The 20,710-nt window shown below is 44.3% G+C and overlaps 1 protein-coding gene across 1 annotated transcript in view; it reads right to left on the minus strand.

Moving 5' to 3' along the window:
- ELOVL4 (ELOVL fatty acid elongase 4) overlaps positions 1 to 20,377 on the minus strand; it is a 38,821-nt gene extending 18,444 nt beyond the window's left edge. The window contains exon 1 of the mRNA XM_068985461.1: positions 20,278 to 20,377. Within this exon, the coding sequence (XP_068841562.1) occupies positions 20,278 to 20,377 (100 nt within the window). The remainder of the gene's footprint in view (positions 1 to 20,277) is intronic.
- Between the last annotated feature and the right edge of the window lie 333 nt (positions 20,378 to 20,710).

Raw genomic sequence — 20,710 nt, forward strand, 5'->3', positions numbered from 1 at the left:
TGGGATTTTCCAGGCAATAGTACTGGAGTGGATTGCCATTTCCTTCTCCAGGGGATCTTCCCGACCCAGGGATCGAAGCCGGGTCTCCCACATTGTAGACAGACATTACCGTCTGAGCCACCAGGGAAGTCGCCCTTAAATAATCGTTTGAAGGAATTAAATCCTCTAGTTATTTGAGTTACACAGGATCCAAATACAGATCATGCGTATCAGAGTAAAAGAAGACATGTTTCTGGGATGCTGTCAGTACACTGGGCGGGGTTCCACACCATGAATTTATTAGGGGTGGAAAAAAAGAAAAATTCTATTGAAACACTACCCCTCTTGCCAACACTGACATCAGATTCTGCCATCCAGGCATATCAAGGTTCAGGTGGGTTTTATGTAGCATTCCTGGGGATGCTCTCCATGCAAAGCTCTTACAGGGGAGGGAGAGGGTCAATAAGGCACCAACAGTATATGAACTGAACTCCAGCTGATTCGCCATATTGCCTTCTTTCTACATTTTATTTTATTAATATGTTTACTGCCATGCCTAGGCCTTCATATTCTGCTGATTCTGCTCTTATTTTTGAATCTATTTATTAATAATTTTGGGCCTTCCTCATGCCTCAGATGGTAAAGACTCTGCCTGCAATGCAAGAGACTTGGGTTCGAGACCTGAGTTCGGGAAGATCCCCCGGAGAAAGGAATGGCTACCCACTCTAGCCTTCTTGCCTGCAGAATTATATGGACAGAAGAGCCTGGTGGGCTACAGTCCATGGGGTCACAAAGAGACAGACATGACTTAGCAACTTTCACTTTCATTAACAGTTTTAAGCCTTTCATGTTGCACATCCCTGAATATTCATTAGAAGGACTGATGCTGAAGCTTCAGTACTTGGCTACCTGATGTGCAGAGCTGACTCATTGGTAAAGACCCTGATGCTGTGAAAGACAGAAGGCAGGAGGAGAAGGGGATGACAGAGGATGAGATGGTTGGATGGCATCACCAACTCAATGGACATGAGTTTGAGCAAGCTCTGGGAGATGGTGAAGGACAGGGAAGCCTGGCATGCTGCAATCCATGGGGTCACAAAGTGTCAGACATGACTTAGCGACTAAACAACAACAATAAATTAGGTGTGTAGAATTTCAGATTTAGAAATGATCCCTTCATTTTAAAAATGAGATGCATAGAGACTAAGAGACTTGCAGGAGAAGGTGGCGCCCACCTTCCCAGTCACCATGCCCACTCATTTTAAGGGAAAAATGGTCCCACCATTTTCCCCCAAAATTATGGGCAAGAAGAAAATTTTCAAATAGAACTCTGACTATCCATCATGGCCCTTCAAGGGAAAGAAAACAAGAGAGACTTACAGAAGTCCCCTGAGCAGAAAGAAGGACAAGAGATAAACACACTGAGCCTCGCGCTTTCTCAGGTGCTGCATCCGGCAGACCCGGTCTAGGGTCACGATGCTCTGGAAGACACGACACCAAATACCAAGGAAAGACCAAGGACGTGTAGCCTTCGAAAGAGGAGGCCTCATCAAATACTGAAAGACCTAAAGAGGCACCAGATTTATTCTCTACTTCCAGAGAACCCATGAGAAGGGCTTTAGCAAAATAAATTACGCCTATAAATTCAGAAATTTCTAACCATGAGGTCTCTCCTTCTATAAGTAGAAAGCTGTCTCCTTTGGAAATGAGTTTCCTTTATTTAAGTATTAATAATTAAATTAATTTTAAATTAAAGTTAAAAAATCTAAAGTTAAATGTTACTGTAAATCAAATTTTGGAGCAAGGAACTTTATTTTAAAAATAAGAATTACCAAGACACATTACCTTAACCTTCCATACCCTTAAGGGTTAACTTCTTTCTTAAGAAACTGTTTCCCTCTAAAACACTTTGTTTCACAAAGCTCATGCCAAGTGAGACTGGTTTACAAACACTAGTTTGGTCAACAATAATACAATTTTATCTATATTAAAAGGTCATGTAATGGTTAACAACTATGTGCTCAAGAGAACTCACAAGCTGTTCACTAGAAAAGAGTTCACTTTATTATGTGTAAATTATACCTTTATTTTTAAAATGGTACCCCAAAAATGGTCCATCTGAAGTGGGGCTTCCCTTGAATACCCTCCCCACCAACAGTTTCGTTTATTCTTAACCTGACTTGCACCTTAAAAATCACCCAGCATAGTAAACAGAACAGCCCTTCCATCCCTTCTGAGCTCAGTGACTGGGGGCAGGTCATTCGGTCCTTGACCTCTCAAAATGCATCATCTATTAGAGGAGACAGACATGACCGATCAATTGCTTTGCAGGATTCTGAGAGCAGCATCAGAGGCCAGTCTGGGGACAGGAGAGAGGCGACAAGGGCAGCTTCCAGAGCTGACGCCCAAATCGTTCCTTGAAGAAAAGAGGAGAAACCTGGCAAGCAGACAGGGAGGTCGGAAGGCTTTCCTGCAGAGAGAACCATATGTACAAGGAGCCACAAATCAAGAAACGAAACACTTACTCTGGAATCTAAGCAGGCCTGAGGTAGAGGGTGTGAAGTGAAAGTTCGTGTCCGACTCGCTGCGACCCCATGGACTATACAAGTAGTCCATGGAATTCTCTGGGCCAGAATACTGGAGTGGGTAGCCTTTCCCTTCTCCAGGGGATCTTCCCAACCCAGGGATCGAACCCAGGTCTCCCACATTGCAGGCGGATTCTTTACCAGCTGAGACACACAGGGGAAGCCCGAGGTAGAGGATGTATACAAGGAAAGATGGCAGGAAATGACTAGAGATTTACAGGTCAGATCAGACCTGGGAGAGTCTCACAAACTCTGCTGAAGAGGCTGGAACTTGTCCTGTAGATAACAGAGAGATGCTTCCTTGGTTAGACTGGGGACCACATGTGGCTTTCAGCAGATGCTGATGGAGGCAGCAGGGGATGGACTGAAGGGGAAAGGCAGGAAAACCAGCTGGGTCAGTGGTTCTCAAGTATCTGTCTGTTGCCCACAGAAGAACCATCTGCTCATTAAAAATGTAGATTCCTAGTTTCCACCCCAGACCTACTGAATCAACATCTCTGTGGGTAGGGCTCAGCACTACAGCCTTCAAATTCCCCTGCTGATGCTGATGGGCGGGCAGCCAGCCTTGGAGACCACTACACTGAGCAAGAAATGAGCGCAACCTGGATTCAGCGGTTGCACTGCCAATGGAAACGATAGGCGGATGTGAAAGTCACAAGAGCAAAATCTACAGGCTTGATGGCTGATGTGGATGTGAGAAGTGAGAGCGAAAGAAAAGCTCGGGGTTACTCCCAGATTTCTGGCCCGGCTGGTGGCACATATGGTGAAGTTGTGGGTCTGGGACAGAGCATAAAGGAACTGGAGCAGGAGGTAATCAGGTGCTTTCTAAACCTCTTCTGTCTGAAGCACCTGTGGGACACCCAGCGGGAGGTATCCAGCAGGGTCTGGAGCTGCAGATGACTGCCAGGGCAGCAGAAACCGAGGAGTCACTGGCAGTGAGAACCCCTCCAGGGTTTCAGGTCACAAGGGAAAGAACACACAGAATGAAAGACTAAAACAAACGAAGGTTGAACCCTGGGGAACACCTAAGGGAAGAGTGGGATCAATGGCTGCGAAGCAACCAGAGAGGAAGGAAGAGAAAATAGAAAAAGACATGAGGACCAAGAGAGGGGATGGGCAACAGACTCTATGGACGCAGAATCAACTGTTCTTCCCAACTCTTTTTAATGAGAAAAAATAACTGTCTCACAAAGTTGCTGGGTGATAGTTAAATGGGTACGTTCCCAGCACACGTGGACGCCACAGGCCCTTCATTTTGTTGCACCCTGTTCCCTCTGCATCTCCACGCAGGTGGGTCCTGGGTCAGGGATCACCTGGCAGGTAGGTCCTATGTCAGGGATCATCTGAGCCCCTCTTGCTAAGAGCCAAGCCCTCTATGTCTTCTAGGCCTTTTCGTCCCAACCTAGAGGCAATCTCTAGGCTCTGAATCTGAACTCTCAAGTCAGACTAGCAGCCTTATGACCCCAGCTTTCTCATTCACCAGCTGAATAAGCCCCAGCAAGCTACCCAGTCTCTGACTTTATGGGTGATGCTAGGGTTGCCGGGAGGAGTAAAACACAACATACAGTATCTGACAGAGAATAAGAGCTCAGCACATGCCAGCACTGTCTTTACTATTAACAATAATCAAACCACTAAATCCTCCTCTCTCCCAAGAGAAGAGTTAAAGCAAATTAAAGAAAAATCGCCATCAGCAATTAATCTTAGCAGAAGACTATAAAGTGAGAAGACAGAATATTTTATAACATATGCTAAGAACACAGCAGATTTTATAATTTATTCAGGAGAGCAAATGCATAGCAAGTCTAACTCTAAATTTTTAATTATTTGAAAAAAGTTGTTTTAAAAACAAAAGCATCCTTTTAAGAACATGTAAGCCAGATCTTAATAAATAATAAAATATTTTTAGTCCAATAATTTTGAAGTAACCCAAGTCCTTGGAAACTTCTACTTGTATACAAACAACTGTAATTAATTCTTACAACAAACCATGTATAGTAAAGCAATTTTCTTAAAAATCTCTCTAGGCCTCTTCTTTCTTTGAAAGTCTTATTTCTTTTAAAGCTTTTAAGAACTTGGGATTTCCACCAGTTAGAATGAACTTTCTTCTGCAAGTAGTCTAAGCTGACAGTTGATTTACAGGGCTTCCCAGGTGGCTCAGTGGCCATCAAAAGAAAAATTAGTAAAAATTTAAAATTTTAGAAGATCCAATCCCCAGAATTGATAAGGAAGGACACGTGGTTACAGGAGGAAATAATCTTAGTTGGGTGACGGCTTGGGGAGTCACACGAAGCAGAGGGAGTATGGCACCAAGGGACAGAGGACAGGACCTGACTTGACAACAGCTGGCTTCCAGCTCTATCAGTCATTTTCCAGCCCCATGACTCTGAACCTGAAACTCTTGGGCCACCGTTTTCTCCCATGTAAAAGGGGGGTGATAATGTGTGTGTTCAGCTACTCAGTCGCCTCTGATTCTTTGCCACCCCATGGACTGTAGCCCGCCAGGCTCCTCTGCCCAGGGAACTCTTCAGGCAAGAATGTTGGAGTGGGTTGCCATTTCTTACTTCAGGGGATCTTCCTGACCCAAGGGTCGAATCCACACCTCTTGCATTGGCAGGTGGATTCTTTACCACTAGCGTCACTAGATTACCCAAATCACAGAGTTGCTTTGAGGTTCAAACTGAAAACCCTCTGTAGGAAGCCACTCCAACATGAACCCTTTTTGCACTTAAAATTCACTAAACATGAATATCTTCTGAAACTTTTGAAGCATGCTGCGATTGCCTCTAGCATGCCACAACACTGTCCTGGCGCTGTCTGCTTAACTATGTCCCACGCCAGACAGGGCAGGGGCTGTGACCATGACCTCTAAAACCACAGAGGTTCCCACTGTGGCCACACCCACAAATGGTTGAGCCCAAGCACACTGAAGGCCACAAAGTATCTAGAAAATAGCTACTATTATTACGGCTACTGTGAGAATCGACATTCAAGACAGTTTATTTTTATTGAAGTATAGTTGATTTACAGGGCTCCCCAGGGGGCTCAGTGGTAAAGAACCACCTGCCAGTGCAGAAGACCCAGGAGATGCATGTTCAATCCCTGGGTCGGGAAGATCCTTTGGAGAAGGAAATGGCGACCCACTCCAGTATTCTTGCCTGGAGAGTCCCATGGACAGAGGAGTCTGGTGGGCTACAGTCCATGAGGGCACAAAGGACCTGCCACGGCTGGGTGACTGAGCACACAGGCAGCTGATTCACACTGTTGTGCCAATCTCTGCTGTACGGCAAAGTGACTCAGTGTTATATTATACAGATTCCTAACATTCAGGATATTTCTAAACTGCCCTTTTGATTCCTATAAAATGAGCAAGAGTCCTTGATCAATATCATTCTAAAAGAAATACAAAGTCTCTGCTGGAGTGGACAAAAACCTAAATATTCTATATAAATCCATGCCATTGCTATGGTTCTCTTAAATAAATTTTAATAACATTATTTTAAAATTCTTAAAAATATTTTAAAATTTTAAAATAATATTTTGAAATTCTTGTTCTTCTATCACAGCACATAGTGATTGTGGTGTCAGTCTCTCGGTCGTGTCTGACTCTTTGCGACCCCACGGACTGTCCTCCACCAGGCTCCTCTGGGATTCTCCAGATAAGAATACTGGAGAGGCAGCCATTCCCTTCTCCAGTGGGATCTTCCCAACCCAGGGAGCAAACCACTGCACTGCAGGCAGATTCTTCCGTCCAAGCTACCAGGGAAGCCCTTGCATATAGTACATAGATTACCAAAAACATTAAAACTCCATCCTTGACCTATTTGCAGTGCAGTCCCAGGCTTTCCTCGTGGTCCGGTGGTTAAGAATCCACCTGCCAGTGCAGGGGACCCAGGTTCAGTCCTGGTCTGGGAAGATGCCACATGCCGAGGGACCACTAGGCCCGAGCAACCCACCTACTGAGCCCGAGCTCAGGGCCCTCAAACTGCAACGACTGAGCCCACGAGCCCTCGAGCCCAAGCTCCACAGCAAGAGAAGCCACCGAGACAAGAAGCCTGCACACTGGAACTAGCAAGGGGCCCCTGCTTGCAGCAGCGGAGACCCAGCGCAGCCAAAAATAAATGCATAATTAAAAAAAAAAAAGCGTGGTGTCTGCACTAGCAGAGAAGCACCTCTTGGAAACTTACTCGAAATGCAGAATCTCAGGCCTCACTCAAGACTTACTAAGCCAGAGCTGTGCTTTAATTAGTTTTCTAGGTGATTAACACATTAAAGTCTAAGAACTGCTTTAGTCTATTCAGAAGTGTGGGCCTACTTTATATAATACATAATCAAGTCATGTAATTTTGATTTGTTTGTTCCTAGAGCCTCCCTGAATAAATCAGCTAGTTTTGTTTTCTAACAATGTCCACCTCTATTTAACCTCCCATAATGCTTAGTCGCTTAGTTGTGTCCGACTCTTTGTGACCCCATGGACAGTAGCCCGCCAGGCTCCTCTGTCCATGGAATTCTTCAGGCAAGAATCCTGGAGTGGATGTCGTTCTGTTCTCCTGGGGATCTTCCCGACTCAGGTATCGAACCTGGGTCTCCTGCATTTTAAGTGTATTTTTTACCATCTGAGCCACCAGGGAAGCCCTTAACCTCCCATAGACAAAAGAAAAACACAAGTCCAGCAACCAACCAGAGACACTGAGCAGCTTCTGTAGTACAGTCAAGACATCGAGAAGTATGTGCTACACACTGTGCTCGGTAACTACTCACCCCTCCTTAATAAGTTAGAACCAACAGCTGCAAATCAACTCCATGTTTTTAACACCTGGAAGCTAATCACTACTATTCAGGCGATATTGTTATGAATCCATTCGCCTCTAAAGACTATACAAAATAACAGTGACTTCATGTTGTGCTGTACACTGAAAGCACCCCAAAGAGAAACTGCTACTTTTCTGAAGGATGCAGTCAATGTCTTCCTCCAATTTTTATAAGCATCATGAGGGCCAGGGCTACAGCCCTTGTTCCTTGATGAATCTCTACAACAATACTTGCAAAAACTTGCTAAAAGAAAATTTTAATGAGCAAATGTAGATAACTGTTGTCAAGAAGAGTTTGAGAAAGATCTTATCTCCGTGACACGGATAAACTAAATACCACCTCTTCTGGGTACCAGTCTAAAATCTGATGCTTAATACATTCTTCAAGCCAAGGAAGATCTGGGGTATCAGCAAGATGAAATAGGCAGAAGCAGAGAAGAAAGGTCTGGATACAAGGGGACAGGTCATCAGCTGAGATTTACTTTAGGAATGAAGCATTCTGAAGATAGTGGAGGACTGGGGGGTGAGTCAGGGTGATGACCAGGGGGAATGTCTGTCGCTTTAACCCACTCTGGGCTCAGGGCAGAGGATGCTGCTTTCAGTTTGGAAGAATGCCTAGATGAACTGAAGGAAAGGGCAGCTCTTGAAGAATTCGGAGGCTGAGCTAGAAAACACTAAGAGGTCAGACTGTGATGGGCAGACTGGAGGGAGTGGAGGTCATCACCAGCATGGTGAGGGGAAGCTGCAGGCTCTGAGGGGTTCAATGGCCAGCGTGGAGTTTTATGAACTCGGCTGATACTAGTCACCCAAGAGCCGGCAAGAATGCAGAGAGGAGTTAACAGCAGAGAAAAAAGAATTCTGGTTCCAAGTTTATCTGTACAGAGAACACAATAAAGGTGAAAAGCGAGAGAAATTATATAATTTCTCATAGAGAGCAGATAGAATAGGGACAGACTCAGAAGCTTCAAAGGAGAAAAGGCAATAACACAGACCAGGTGAGTGAGTCAATGTGTGATAAGAGGTGCAGATCATTTACACGAAGGCTTAACTTGGGAGGGTTGGTCCTAGATGGATATTATCCAGAAGGTTGGTCTATCTGCTTAGAAAATGGGGATAGTAGAAACTAACACAAGATTGTAAAGCAGCTATACTCCAGTAAAAATTGCTGTTGCTGTTGTTTGGGCTTCCCAGGTGGCTTAGTGGTAAATAATCTACCTGCCAATACAGGAGACGCAAGAGACATGGGTTCGATCCCTGGGTCAGGAAGATCCCCTGGAAGAAAAAAATGGCAACCCCCTCCAGTATTCTTGGCCTGGAGAGGCCCATGGACAGAGGAGCCTGGTAGATTACACTCCACGGGCCACAAAGAGTTGGACACGACTGAACAATTGAGCACCCACACACGCTGTTGTTTCATTGTGAAGTCATGTCCAACTCTTTGCGACCCTGTGGACTATAGCCTGCCAGGCTTTTCTGTCCACAGGACTTCTCAGCCAAGAATTCTGAAGTGGGTAGTCATTTCCTTCTTCAGGGAATCTTCCTGACCTGGAGATTGAACCTGCCTGGGAAGCTCCAATAAAAATTAATTTAAAAAAAAAAAGAAAGAAAGAAAATGGGGATAGTAACATACTAAACCCAAAGGAGTATAAGGATTAAGTGTGACACATACAAAGCACTGGTCAGAGAGCTTGGCACATAATAAACATTCAATAAATGTTCACCATGATGACTGGACAATAAAGCAGTATTTGTAGGACCAGTAAGGAGGCTGTGTTGCTTTATGCAAAGGTCACCAATGGAAGACGGAGGTGAAAGATCTCAATTCCATCCCAGCTCCGTTACTTTCTAGTTGTACAGTTTTAAGTCTATCTCTTCATCATGGTGGTGGTTTAGTCACTGAACTGTGTCTGACTCTTGCAATCGCACGGACAGCAGCCCACCAGGCTCCTCTGTCCACGGGATTTCCCAGGCGAGAATACTGGAGTGGGCTGCCCTTTCCCTCTCCAGGGGATCTTCCTAACCCAGGGATCAAACCCAAGTCTCCTGCATTGCAGACAGATTCTTTACCACTGGGCCACCAGGGAAGTCCTCTTCTAAGGACACTGAGAAACATTAAATAATACAAAGTGTATAAAATTCATATCATAGCATTCTATAATTCATAACAGTCCTATAATAGAACTTCAATAAACAGTAGTGAGTTCTACCATGTGCAGACAGTATCTGTATTCATGGTTTAAAAAATTACATATTCATAAAAGCCAGTGGGGAGATATAGGGCAGTCATAGGTCACAGGGAGAGAAAGATATATATGCGTGTGTAATATATACTTTTTAACCATGAATTTAGACATCGTCTTCATATTTTGAAACTCACTGCTATTTACTGAGCTTCTAGTATGGGATCATTATGGACTATAAAATGCTGTAATATCACCTAAGTTAATGTCCACAGTAGGCATTATTTAACAACTCTATGATGAAGAAAAGGACTTAAACACATGTACATTTGATAGAGAAGAATAATGCTATGTATACAGGAAGCCAAGACAGAATGCAGGCAAGCCATCTCCTCACCCCATTTTCACACTTTGCTGGGCTTCTCAGAAAAAGCAGTCATAAAACATCCTCCATGTGCTAATCTGAGAGTTCAAAGTCCCAATACCACCCTTAGTGCTATCAGTGTGGCTTTAAAACACACTAAAAGCAAAAAAACACTGAGATGCTACTGGAGTATGAGGTGTGTTTTAACGGGAACTTTGGGTAAGATCTTCTCTTACTAACTGTTCTATTTGCCGAATGTCCATAATCGATCCTCAATTCCTCTTCACTAATTAACTAGTTAAGAAGTTTCTAGTTCTTATATTATGAAGTTTGGCAAACACTTTCATAATTCACTTTGAATATACTTTTTTTTAAGGTCCTAGGTGAGTCCATAATATGGAAGTCACCTTCACCTTCTCAGGCTAAATACCACTAGCACTTTTTATATTTTATATATATATATATATATATATATATATATATATTCATATATATGGTATATGAACTTCCCAGGTGGCACAGTGGTAAAGAATCCACCTGTAATGCAGGACACACGGGTTCAATCCCTGGGTCAGGAAGATCCCCTGGAGAAAGAAATGAATGGCAACCCACTCCAGTATTCTTGCCCGGGAAATCCCACAGACAGAAGAGTCTGGCGGGCTACAGTCTCAGTTCAGTTCAGCTGCTCAGTCGTGTCTGACTCTTTGCGATCTCCTGAACCGCAGCACGCCAGGCCTCCCTGTCCATCACCAACTGCCGGAGTCCACCCAAACCCATGTCCATTGAGTCAGTGATGCCATCCAACCATCTCATCTTCTGTCATCCCCTTATTCTCCTGACTTCAATCTTTCCCAGCATCAGGGTCTTTTCAAAAGAGTCAGCTCTTCGCATCAGGTGGCCAAAGTATTGGAGTTTCAGCTTCAACATCAGTCCTTCCAGTGAACACCCAGGACTGATCTCCTTTAGGATGGACTGGTTGGATCTCCTTGCAGTCCAAGGGACTCTCAAGAGTCTTCTCCAACACCACACTTCAAAAGCATCAATTCTTCGGCGCTCAGCTTTCTTTATAGTCCAACTCTCACACCCATACATGACCACAGGAAAAACCATAGCCTTGACTAGATGGACCTTTGTTGGCAAAGTAACGTCTCTGCTTTTTAATATGTTGTCTAGGTTGGTCAAAACTTTCCTTCCCAGGAGTAAGCGTCTGTTAATTTCATGGCTGCAATCATCATCTGCAGTGATTTTGGCGCCCAGAAAAATAGTCAGTCACTGTTTCCCCATTCTATGCAGTCACAAGAGAGTCGGACACAATTTAGCAACTAAACAACAAATATATATACATATATATGCATGTGTGTGTGTATATATATATATAATACTTTAGTTTAATTTCATACAACGGCCCTTACAGCCCCATTAAGCATGTCAGATGCTTTTCTTTAGATTACTTCTAGTGGTGTAATGACTGTGTTCAGATTTAGTATTCTAAATAGTGATACTATGTCCAGAAGAAAGCAGAGTCAGGTAAGGTAAAATAAGAAGGTACACGTCCGAGGACTTTGCCTTCTTGCTGGGCAAGCACAATGGGAAAAACAAGGGCACTGGACTAAGAGATGAAACTACCTCTTTTGATTCATTTCCACTACACTGTCACGTGCAAGTTGTTTAACTTCTAAACATGGAAAATATCACTGCCTGCGCCAGGCCTAAATCCCAGAGTTGTGAAGTTCTTGGTAATCCTGCAAAGCAAAATACAAAGCCGAGGTTGTAGTCCCTGTCACTTGCTACTTTCTAGCCATCTGCATGCATGCGTGCTCAGTTGCTTCAGTTATGTTCAACTCTTTTTAACCCCATGGACTGTAGCCCACCAGGCTCTTCTGCCCATGGGATTCTCCAGGCAAGAATACCGTCGTGGGTTGCCAGTCCCTTCTCCAGGGTACCTTCCCGACCCAGGGGTCAAACTCACATCTCTTACATCTTCTGCACTGGCAGGTGGGTCCTTTGCCACTAGTGCCACCTGGGAAGCCCTCTAGTACCATTTGGGTATTTTTTTTAAAAAGCAACAGCTATGAATACTCCACAAAGAGAGACATTTTATGACAAACAAACAAAAAAAAACCACTTTTAGTGTTTTGGCAATGAACACCAAAGAAAGGTCATTTCTGAAGATGCTGTATTAATTTTGCAACACATGAAAATCTTTTTAAAATTGTAGTAAAAATACGTAAACTTTACTATCTCAACCGTTTCTAAAGTATACATTTCATTAGTGTTACGTGTATTCACATCGTTGTGCAATCAGCCTCCAGAACTTTCTCATCTTGTGAAACTCTATATCCATTAAACAATTCCCTGTCTCCCCATCACCTTCCCAACCCCTGGCAATCACCAATCTACTTTCTTTTTCTATGAATATAACTATTTTAGGGACTTCATAAACACAAGTATTTGTCTCTTCCTGACTAGCTTTTTTTACTTAGTATAACGTCCAAAAGGTTCAGCCATGTTGTAGCTTGTGTCAGAATTTCCTTTCTTTGTAAGGCTGAATAACATTTCACTGTACGCATGTATCACAGTTTATCTATTCACCCATCAGTGGATATTTGGGTTGCTTCCACTCTCGGCCATTATAAACAGAGCTGTTCTGAATATGGGTAAACAAATATACATGAAATTCTTTAACAATACATGCCTGTGCCTAAGTTTTCATCTGATAAACAAACAAAATGAAAAAAGAGAAGCTTACTCCTTCAAATACTCTAGTTCAAAAATCACAAATGCTCTGATGAGATCACATCTAGCAACGAGAAACTGATTCCTCAGTGGATTAATGCATTTGACTTTCAAATTCTAATTAAATGTGATCACAAATGAAGTATTATATTGAGTTTTTTTAAGAATTACAATATTCCATGGAGAAGAATAAATGACAAAAGATCCTTTAATACCGAAGTGCCTAACCAAAGTTAAGGAACACAGTTACACCAAAACCACTTAATTTCTTTTGTTTTCCCTGTATGTTAAAATCTACATATTAGTAGCAATTTTACAAAAAATTTAAGCCATACTTCCAAATTTGTTAGAAATGCTCAAAAAGTGCTTAAAAATGAAAATCTTTTCTAATAATGTATGATAAAATTTGCATGTTCTATAGGAAAAAAAGTATGAAGTAGGATTAAGTTTAGACTATCTAAACCATTGCTTTAGGAGATATTCTGAGAATTCAATAAAAAGGCCTTAACGGGACATGCAGTTTCAAATCTTCTCATTGTACAAGCAGAAATATGAGCCCCCTCAAATCATGAGTAACTTGTCCAAAACCATGTAAAAGCCATCCTCAAAATAATAAACTTATTCTTTAATGTTACTGTTATTATTTTTGACAAAATAGTTAACTCCGGGTTGTTTGAGAAATACCTAGATCATTAAAGTAGAGTAGAGTATTATAGCAACAGACAGGTACTACGTCAAAAACACAGGGGCTTAAATATCTGTATCTCTGTGTTTTTTATTCCTTCACCTATCCCTATGGAGCAGATAAGAGAAAGTGAAAAGGACTAAACATGAACCTCTTATTTTTAACATTTACACAGCACTAATAACAGTTTTACTGGTGAAGATTGGAATTGTTGCCTGGAGTCAGGTTTTCAATTACTTATCAGTATATGTTTATTTGAAATTGCTTTATCTATGTAAAAATTTTTAAAAGCTGCACCTATATTTAGAATTTAAGAGCCAGGAGAGACCTCAGAGATTACCTGCTGCTGCTGCTAAGTAGCTTCAGTCATGTCCGACTCTGTGCGACCCCATAGACGGCAGCCCACCAGGCTCCCCCATCCCTGGGATTCTCCAGGCAAGAACACTGGAGTGGGTTGCCATTTCCTTCTCCAATGCATGAAAGTGAAAAGTGAAAGTGAAGTCGCTCCGTTGTGTCCGACTCTCAGCGACCCCATGGACTGCAGCCTACCAGGCTCCTCCGTCCATGGGATTTTCCAAGCAAGAGTACTGGAGTGGGGTGCCACTGCCTTCTCCGCAGAGATTACCTAATTCAACTCAATTTGCAGATGAAAAAAGCTGACCTGGAAAAGCAAAGTGCCTGCTATACACACTCACTGGCAGTTGCAGGTCCAGGACTAAAGCCTGAAGTCTAAGCCCCAGTCCAGGGCCCTCTCCATCTCCTACACCACGTGCCCGCCTCACTTGCACACACACCACAGTGCTTATGTGCAGATGATGAAGAGAGAGGAAGAACGGCATCCGGTTCTACATCTCTTGAGAATATTCTGTGCTACTGATTTTATGGTTTGATTCCTTCATTAAATCGCATTAACACTGATTGATTTAAGACTAACTTACGATAAAGATCATTCTTAAACGCTCCATAGCTTAGTGTAACCCCTTAAACTCTCCATAATTTACTGTAATCCAAGCCTTACTAATATTTATCAATCAGAATGTATCTGAAATTAAGTTAGATTAAGGGAGTCGTGTCAAGTCAACAATCGTATGGGCTCTCCCTAGTATTGGGGAGAAAAGTACAAAGAAGGGAAAGATAAGTAATAATGAAGGTTAAAACAGTGCAAGAAAACAGAGTCTCAGAAGAAACTGCACCAAGGAGGTACATGAGCGATCGCTCAGGGTAATGGGGTCAGATGGAGCAACGAACTGCGCTGGGTACCAGGGCTGAGAAAGGCTCCACGTGGGAGGGAGACTGAGCCAGGGCCTGGTGAAGGGCATGTGGGAAGGGAACCAGGGAAAAGGGCAGGAAAGGCAAGGGCAGTGTGACAGCCGACATCACGTGCACCTGTTTAACTCAAGCGCGAGCCTTCCAGGCTGGCTCGAGCTGCAGGCCTGTGGGCAGGGACCAGCATAGACAGGAGAGCTGGAAACTGGGTTTTGAGAGGCTAAGTATTTCTTCCTCCCCTCTCTTCTCTAAAAGTCAAGATCCATATAATTTTTTAACATATATATTGCAATAAATTCTCATTCTAAGGGAAAATGAAACAACAGCACCTTAACTGAACAGGAAAAAAAAATGTCCTAGTAAGGAAAAAGAAAAAAGAGCCACCTCAACGTGAGAAAAAACAGATTGGTTGCTATCCAACTCTTCTGTATGTGACCACAGACGTCTAATTCGAAATAATAAGTGACTCAATAAGATAATACTTTGGTTAACATTAAATCATTCACTAATGACATTAGCATAGGACTTGAGAAAAAAACAAAACACTGAATTTTAAAAGGATGACCAACTTCTTGTGGCTCTTAAGATCACAAAAGCACTCACTAATATAATTATCTATGTAATTCTTAAAACCTTGTTTCCCAAAGCCAAGACTCTAACTGTGTAAAACTGTATCCCAATGCCAGTTTTAGAGCATGCATTGTTTTCCCCTCCTGGCATTTCATCTGTGGTTGGACACTTTGGGGGAATGGACGAGAGTAGCAGGCATTAGAGACCAGGACGGAACAAACCAACAAAACCCTACTGTGGCAGGGACTTCCTGGAGGCTGCAGAGAGGCTATGAAAAAAGGTAAGAGGAGGACGTCGCTGAAAACATGGCCTAAGGGAGACACCACGTCAGAAGATGAACGTGTATTTGTCTTTCACTGTCTCGAACTTAGAATGTCTTTTCTCAAAGGAACACTGAAAATGATGAGTTCCCACGCTAGTCCAATCAGAAAACCTATTTTAGATAATGATGTGGATTTTAAAAAAACAACTATACATTAACTGTGACAAATAACAAGATCAGTGCAAAAAATGCTCTGCTGTGCTCAATCGTGCCCAACTCTTTGCGGCCCCATGGACTGTAGCCCGCCAGGCTCCTCTGCCCATGGAATTTTCCAGGCAAGAATACTGGAGTGGGGCACCATTTACTACTCCAAGGGATCTTCCTGACCCAGGGATTGAACCCTTGTTGTCTCTTGCTTCTCTTGCATTGGCAGGTGATTCTTTACCACTAACGCCACCTGGGAAGCCCCAGTGTAACTGAGTAGCCTGTTTAAGACCCATGCCCCTCTGGGGCCCAGGAAACTGTGGAACAGACCCTTGCCTTTCTGAGCTGAGTTAAACACCCCCTTCCGTGAGCCCTCAAGTTTCGGCACACCTGCCTGACTCACTGGCCCTTAAACTCATTCTTAGTTTCCATGGACTTTTAGTTTTGACATCCATTTTTAGTCGACCTAATAAACACTCTCCAACAGCATCCACATCAATTTCACATGGTGAAACAGCTTAAATACTCTAAAGACAGAGCCATACACTCCTCTCACGATTCAAGACTGCCAGGCAAGTGGAAGTGGAGACACGGAGAGCAGAGGAGTTTCCTGGCCTTCCCCAGGCTCTAGCGAGGCCTGACCCTGACTCTGACCACACTGCTTTGAGACCATGACAGCAAGGAATTTGGAATGGGCGCCATCCCCAGACTTCACAAGCTGCCTGGGGTGGTGACCACTTGTCCTCATTCTATCCCAGAGCCCAGAACAGTGCCAGCACATGGCAAGTGATGAGATAAGAAGAAAAGTTTATACAAGCCTCGCTTCCAGATTTCAGCATCACCCCACAAGAGGCCTCCATCCTCTTGGACCACACATTCTCTTCTCCCATCTGACCCTCCAAAGTGAGGGGGAAGGTCAGATAGACTGGCCTTTCACACTCTGATCTCAGGTCCTACTCATTTACCCACTCTGATCTCAACTCCCAAGTAGACAACTCATTTTTCACCCAACTATAGTCTGCTATATTAGTGAACATAGAGCAGTACTCTTGTCTGGAAAATCCCATGGACAGAGGAGCCTGGTAGGCTGCAGTCGTTGTTAAGAGTTGGACATGACTGAGCGACTTCACTTTCACTCTTCACTTTCATGCACTGGAGAAGGAAATGGCAACCCACTCCAGTGTTCTTGCCTGGAGAATCCCAGGGACGGCGGAGCCTGATGGGCTGCTGTCTACGGGGTCGCACAGAGTCGGACACAACTGAAGCGACTTAGCAGCAGCAGCAGCAGAGCAGTGCCTTGCCCAGCACACATGAAATGTGCAAACATATTCCATGAACAATGGCTGTTTACAAACAAACACGTGGTCAAAAAGAAATACAGTACCTCCAGAGACAACTGGCCTTAGAGTGGACATGCTGGCTATTAATTTTCTAAGATATTTCTTTGTTAATGCTACTAACACAAAATGCTACTAATAAGTAATTACTAAAGTAACAAATACAATGGAAAATATAGATAATTAGGGTATTTGTAAGTCGGGGATATTGACTCATCAGTTTTCAAATCATACATACAATTTTTCTTCAGTAGATATACACTTTAAACCTAGGATCCCAGTCCAATGATTTTAATGTATTCATAAAATGAAAAAACAGAAGGAAAATACCACAATGACATCAGAGTGCCTACTCTCATGCCACCAACTGGTATTAAAAAATAACTGTATCAGTCTATACTTTCCTTTTTTATTATAAACTAAGACTCACTTACTTGTTCAAAATACCTAAAAATACAGAGGGAAAATTATTTTTGCAGGTTTTCTAAGAGTATAGCTCTTTCACAGTTTCAATTCCAAGGTATACACTGTTAATTACATGGTAAAAATAACATTTTGCATGTTCATACACTGCAGGACATATTCTGCATTTGCTAGATATGTGTCTTTGAAAAGCCCGGTTTTTATGCATTGCTTTGGACATGTGTTATTAAATACCATCATTTAATATAATAGCGAAATTTTTAATTTTTCCAGACATCGCCCTAGGCCAAAAATCTTTGGAATCATCAAACGTACTCCCCAAGTGTGTAACTATTCCTATTAGACTGCCCAAAGTAGATAGAGTTAGACAGAAACCTTGACACTAACTTTACACTTAGACAGACACTTCAGGGGAGAGAAATATTTAATGAACTGATAGAACAGAAAGCAAGAAGCCCAAAGCTACCGCGTGGGGATGAAAGCACTCCAGGGCAGGCAGCCTTGTTCATCTCTTGCTCTCCCAGGAGGATCTGCATCCTTTCACCATACTCAACACTATTTCTCAAGACCATCTTTCTCTCTGCCCACTTTTATCTTACCCTCCTTCCAAATTCATCAACTTTTTTTCAGCCTCATCTCCTAAGCTACTTTTCTACTTTGAAACTCCTTCACCCAGATATTCATGAAATTATAGGAAGGAGGGCCTCCTGGAATCAGTCGTGTGAATCAAGACAGGAGAGCACAGAAGCGGGGGTGTGGCGACAGGGTGAGAAGTGGGGCAGCGCTGGGTTCAGACCAGCTCTTCTGCCTGAGTCTGAAATAGTCCTCCTTACACAGCAGCAAGGCAGAGCAGACTATATCCCACTAAGCCTCTAAGTTGGTTAAGAAATACCATCTACCTACACTAGGTAGCTCATTACAGAAGGCAAGGAAGCAGTCTCAGGTTTCGTAAGCGGATAGCCAGAGCATGGGCAAATACCTTCCCTCTGACCTGCTAGTGAGAAGGCACTTCTTTCTGGTGGCTACTCTCGTTTCTCAGGCTCGGTCCACAATATGTTATTTTATTTGCCCTTCACAGGCCAGCGGGAAGCTTTCACATGAGGCAACTGCACGAGATTTCCCACTTCATTTGTGATTTTTTTTTTAATACCAGCATCATTAGGAAGGAACTAACCATCACAGAAAGGTACATTCTACCTTTGCTCTCAATGGTTCTGAAATTGAGCCTTCCCAAAGGTGGGAAAGCTCTGAGGGAGGGAAGACAGACAGGCATGAGAAGTCCTGGGTGTGGCTGGCTATATGGAGATTGGAGGACCTTGACAATGTCTGGAGTCTGAAATATGCAAAGTGCAATTATCTGCCAACCAATTTGCCTGATGTTCAGCTCTGCACAATTGTGTAATGGGAAACCCTGATGCAATGTTTAAATAACCAAAATCACAGAGATGAAGGAAACGATACATCTCTCCCAGTTTTTATAGGTACCACAAAACCTCAATGGACACTACATAGAAGGGAGACTTCAAAAATGAATGACTCCATTAAAAACTGCTTTTTAACCATTTTCAAGTGCAACAGCTAATTAAATCACTTATTTCTCACTGTCAAACTTAACATCTTCTGAAAAAGAACTTTGCTGAAGAAGTTAAAACCGAGGAAATGCCAAAGAATCATTTTGTCTCCCACAGAAATAATTTCAGAATACTTTTTTTTTTTTTTCCCACAACATATATCCATGTATTCATGCTGCAACCATTGCCTCTAACAACAAACACCAAACTATACAACAGACACCAAACTACAGGAATATATTTCCATTTCTAGGGAAGGGAGGCACGATGGTAACATGTCATGTAAACCTCCTCCACTGTTGGCATGCAGGGCAATACTGCCAAAAGGATTGGCAAATGATAAAACATAAGATCCCTCCTAAAATCCTGTTAGCCTCGTTTATTATTTCAAAATTTTGTAAATGCTTTAAACCCAAAAGTAACTGAAGCAAATAAAGAAAATAAATGGTAAAGTATAACAACTGCGTCCCCTTAGGCAGGAAAGCCGCCTAGCTCAGTTAACTAAGGATCCCTGTCAAACTGCGATGGCGAAAGAGAAAAGTTGGCCAATTTAAGAAAATGATACCCATGCAGGTTTCTGGGACCACCTCTAGGTGCTGCTGTAGAGAACCCCCCCCCCCCTACAGATTCCCCATTTCTCTCCCGGTTGTTTTAGCTTCCCCCTCTCCCCCTGACCGCACTGCACTGCGCAAAGCCTTCGCAATCACTTGGAACCTCCGTGCAGATGAAAAAGCCTCAGAAACTAACCCCCTCCCAGGTTCAAGGAGCCGAACAATGGCTTCCGACTTTTCCTTCCAAACGATGTTGCGGACGGACTAGCCAGCCAAGAAAATGACGGGCAGGTGTGTCAAGGCAACCAGGAGCCCAAAAGGACAGCGATCCCCAACCCCCACCCCGGGGCCCTGGTCCCCTCTCCCGAGCCCCATCGCGGAATGTTCCTAAAGGTTACAGCAGACCCCAGAGCCGCAGAGAACGGTCAGAGCCTGGCAGGTGCGCGGCCACAGGGTGGGGCGGGCCTGCGCCAGGCTCCAGCTGCGATCGCAGCGCCTGCATCCGAGAAACCTGCCGAGACCCGCTGGAAGCAGCTCAAGAGGGAAACCGTGCGGGCGCCGGGGGAGGGGAGCGCCTTAACGTTCGGATCCGATTTAACCAGTGCCCGCCCGCCCGCCGGTCCTCGGATCCGCACCACCCCAACAGCCGCCGGGCGGGGGGCGGAGGGCAGTCGGGGCTGAGGCCGAGGTCCCCCCCGGGGGAGGATGGAGAGAACGGCGAGGATGGCGAGGATGGCGAGGAGGCGGCTTTACCTGTGATGGTCAAGGTCCAGCGGTAGAACTCCACGGTGTCGTTGAGCGCCGTGGACATCGCGTTCAGGACGCTGCCCGGCTTCGAGTCCAGGAGTCCCATCCCGGCCGAGAGCGGGCGCGGCGGCGACGCGAGGAGGAAGCGGAGACCCCGCGGGAGGGCTGGCCTCGGCAAGGGCGGCCGGGGGACTCCCTTCCCCCGCGAGTCCCCCCGTCTAACGGCGGCGGCGGCGCCGCAGCTGCGTCCTCACCTCCTCCTCTGGGCGCCGCGGCGGCGGGGACGAGGCAGCGAGGAGCCGGGCGGAGGACAAGGGACCGTCGAGGCTCCCGGGAGGAGGAGCAGGGAAGGAGAAGCCAGCGGAGGAGACGCCGCCGCGCGCGCCGGGCGCTGCACAAGTCTGCCGCCGCGCGCCGCCGCCGCCGCTCCAGTCTCCTC

The sequence above is a fragment of the Capricornis sumatraensis genome, chromosome 13 (genome assembly GCF_032405125.1).
Source record: "Capricornis sumatraensis isolate serow.1 chromosome 13, serow.2, whole genome shotgun sequence".
NCBI lineage: Eukaryota > Metazoa > Chordata > Mammalia > Artiodactyla > Bovidae > Capricornis > Capricornis sumatraensis.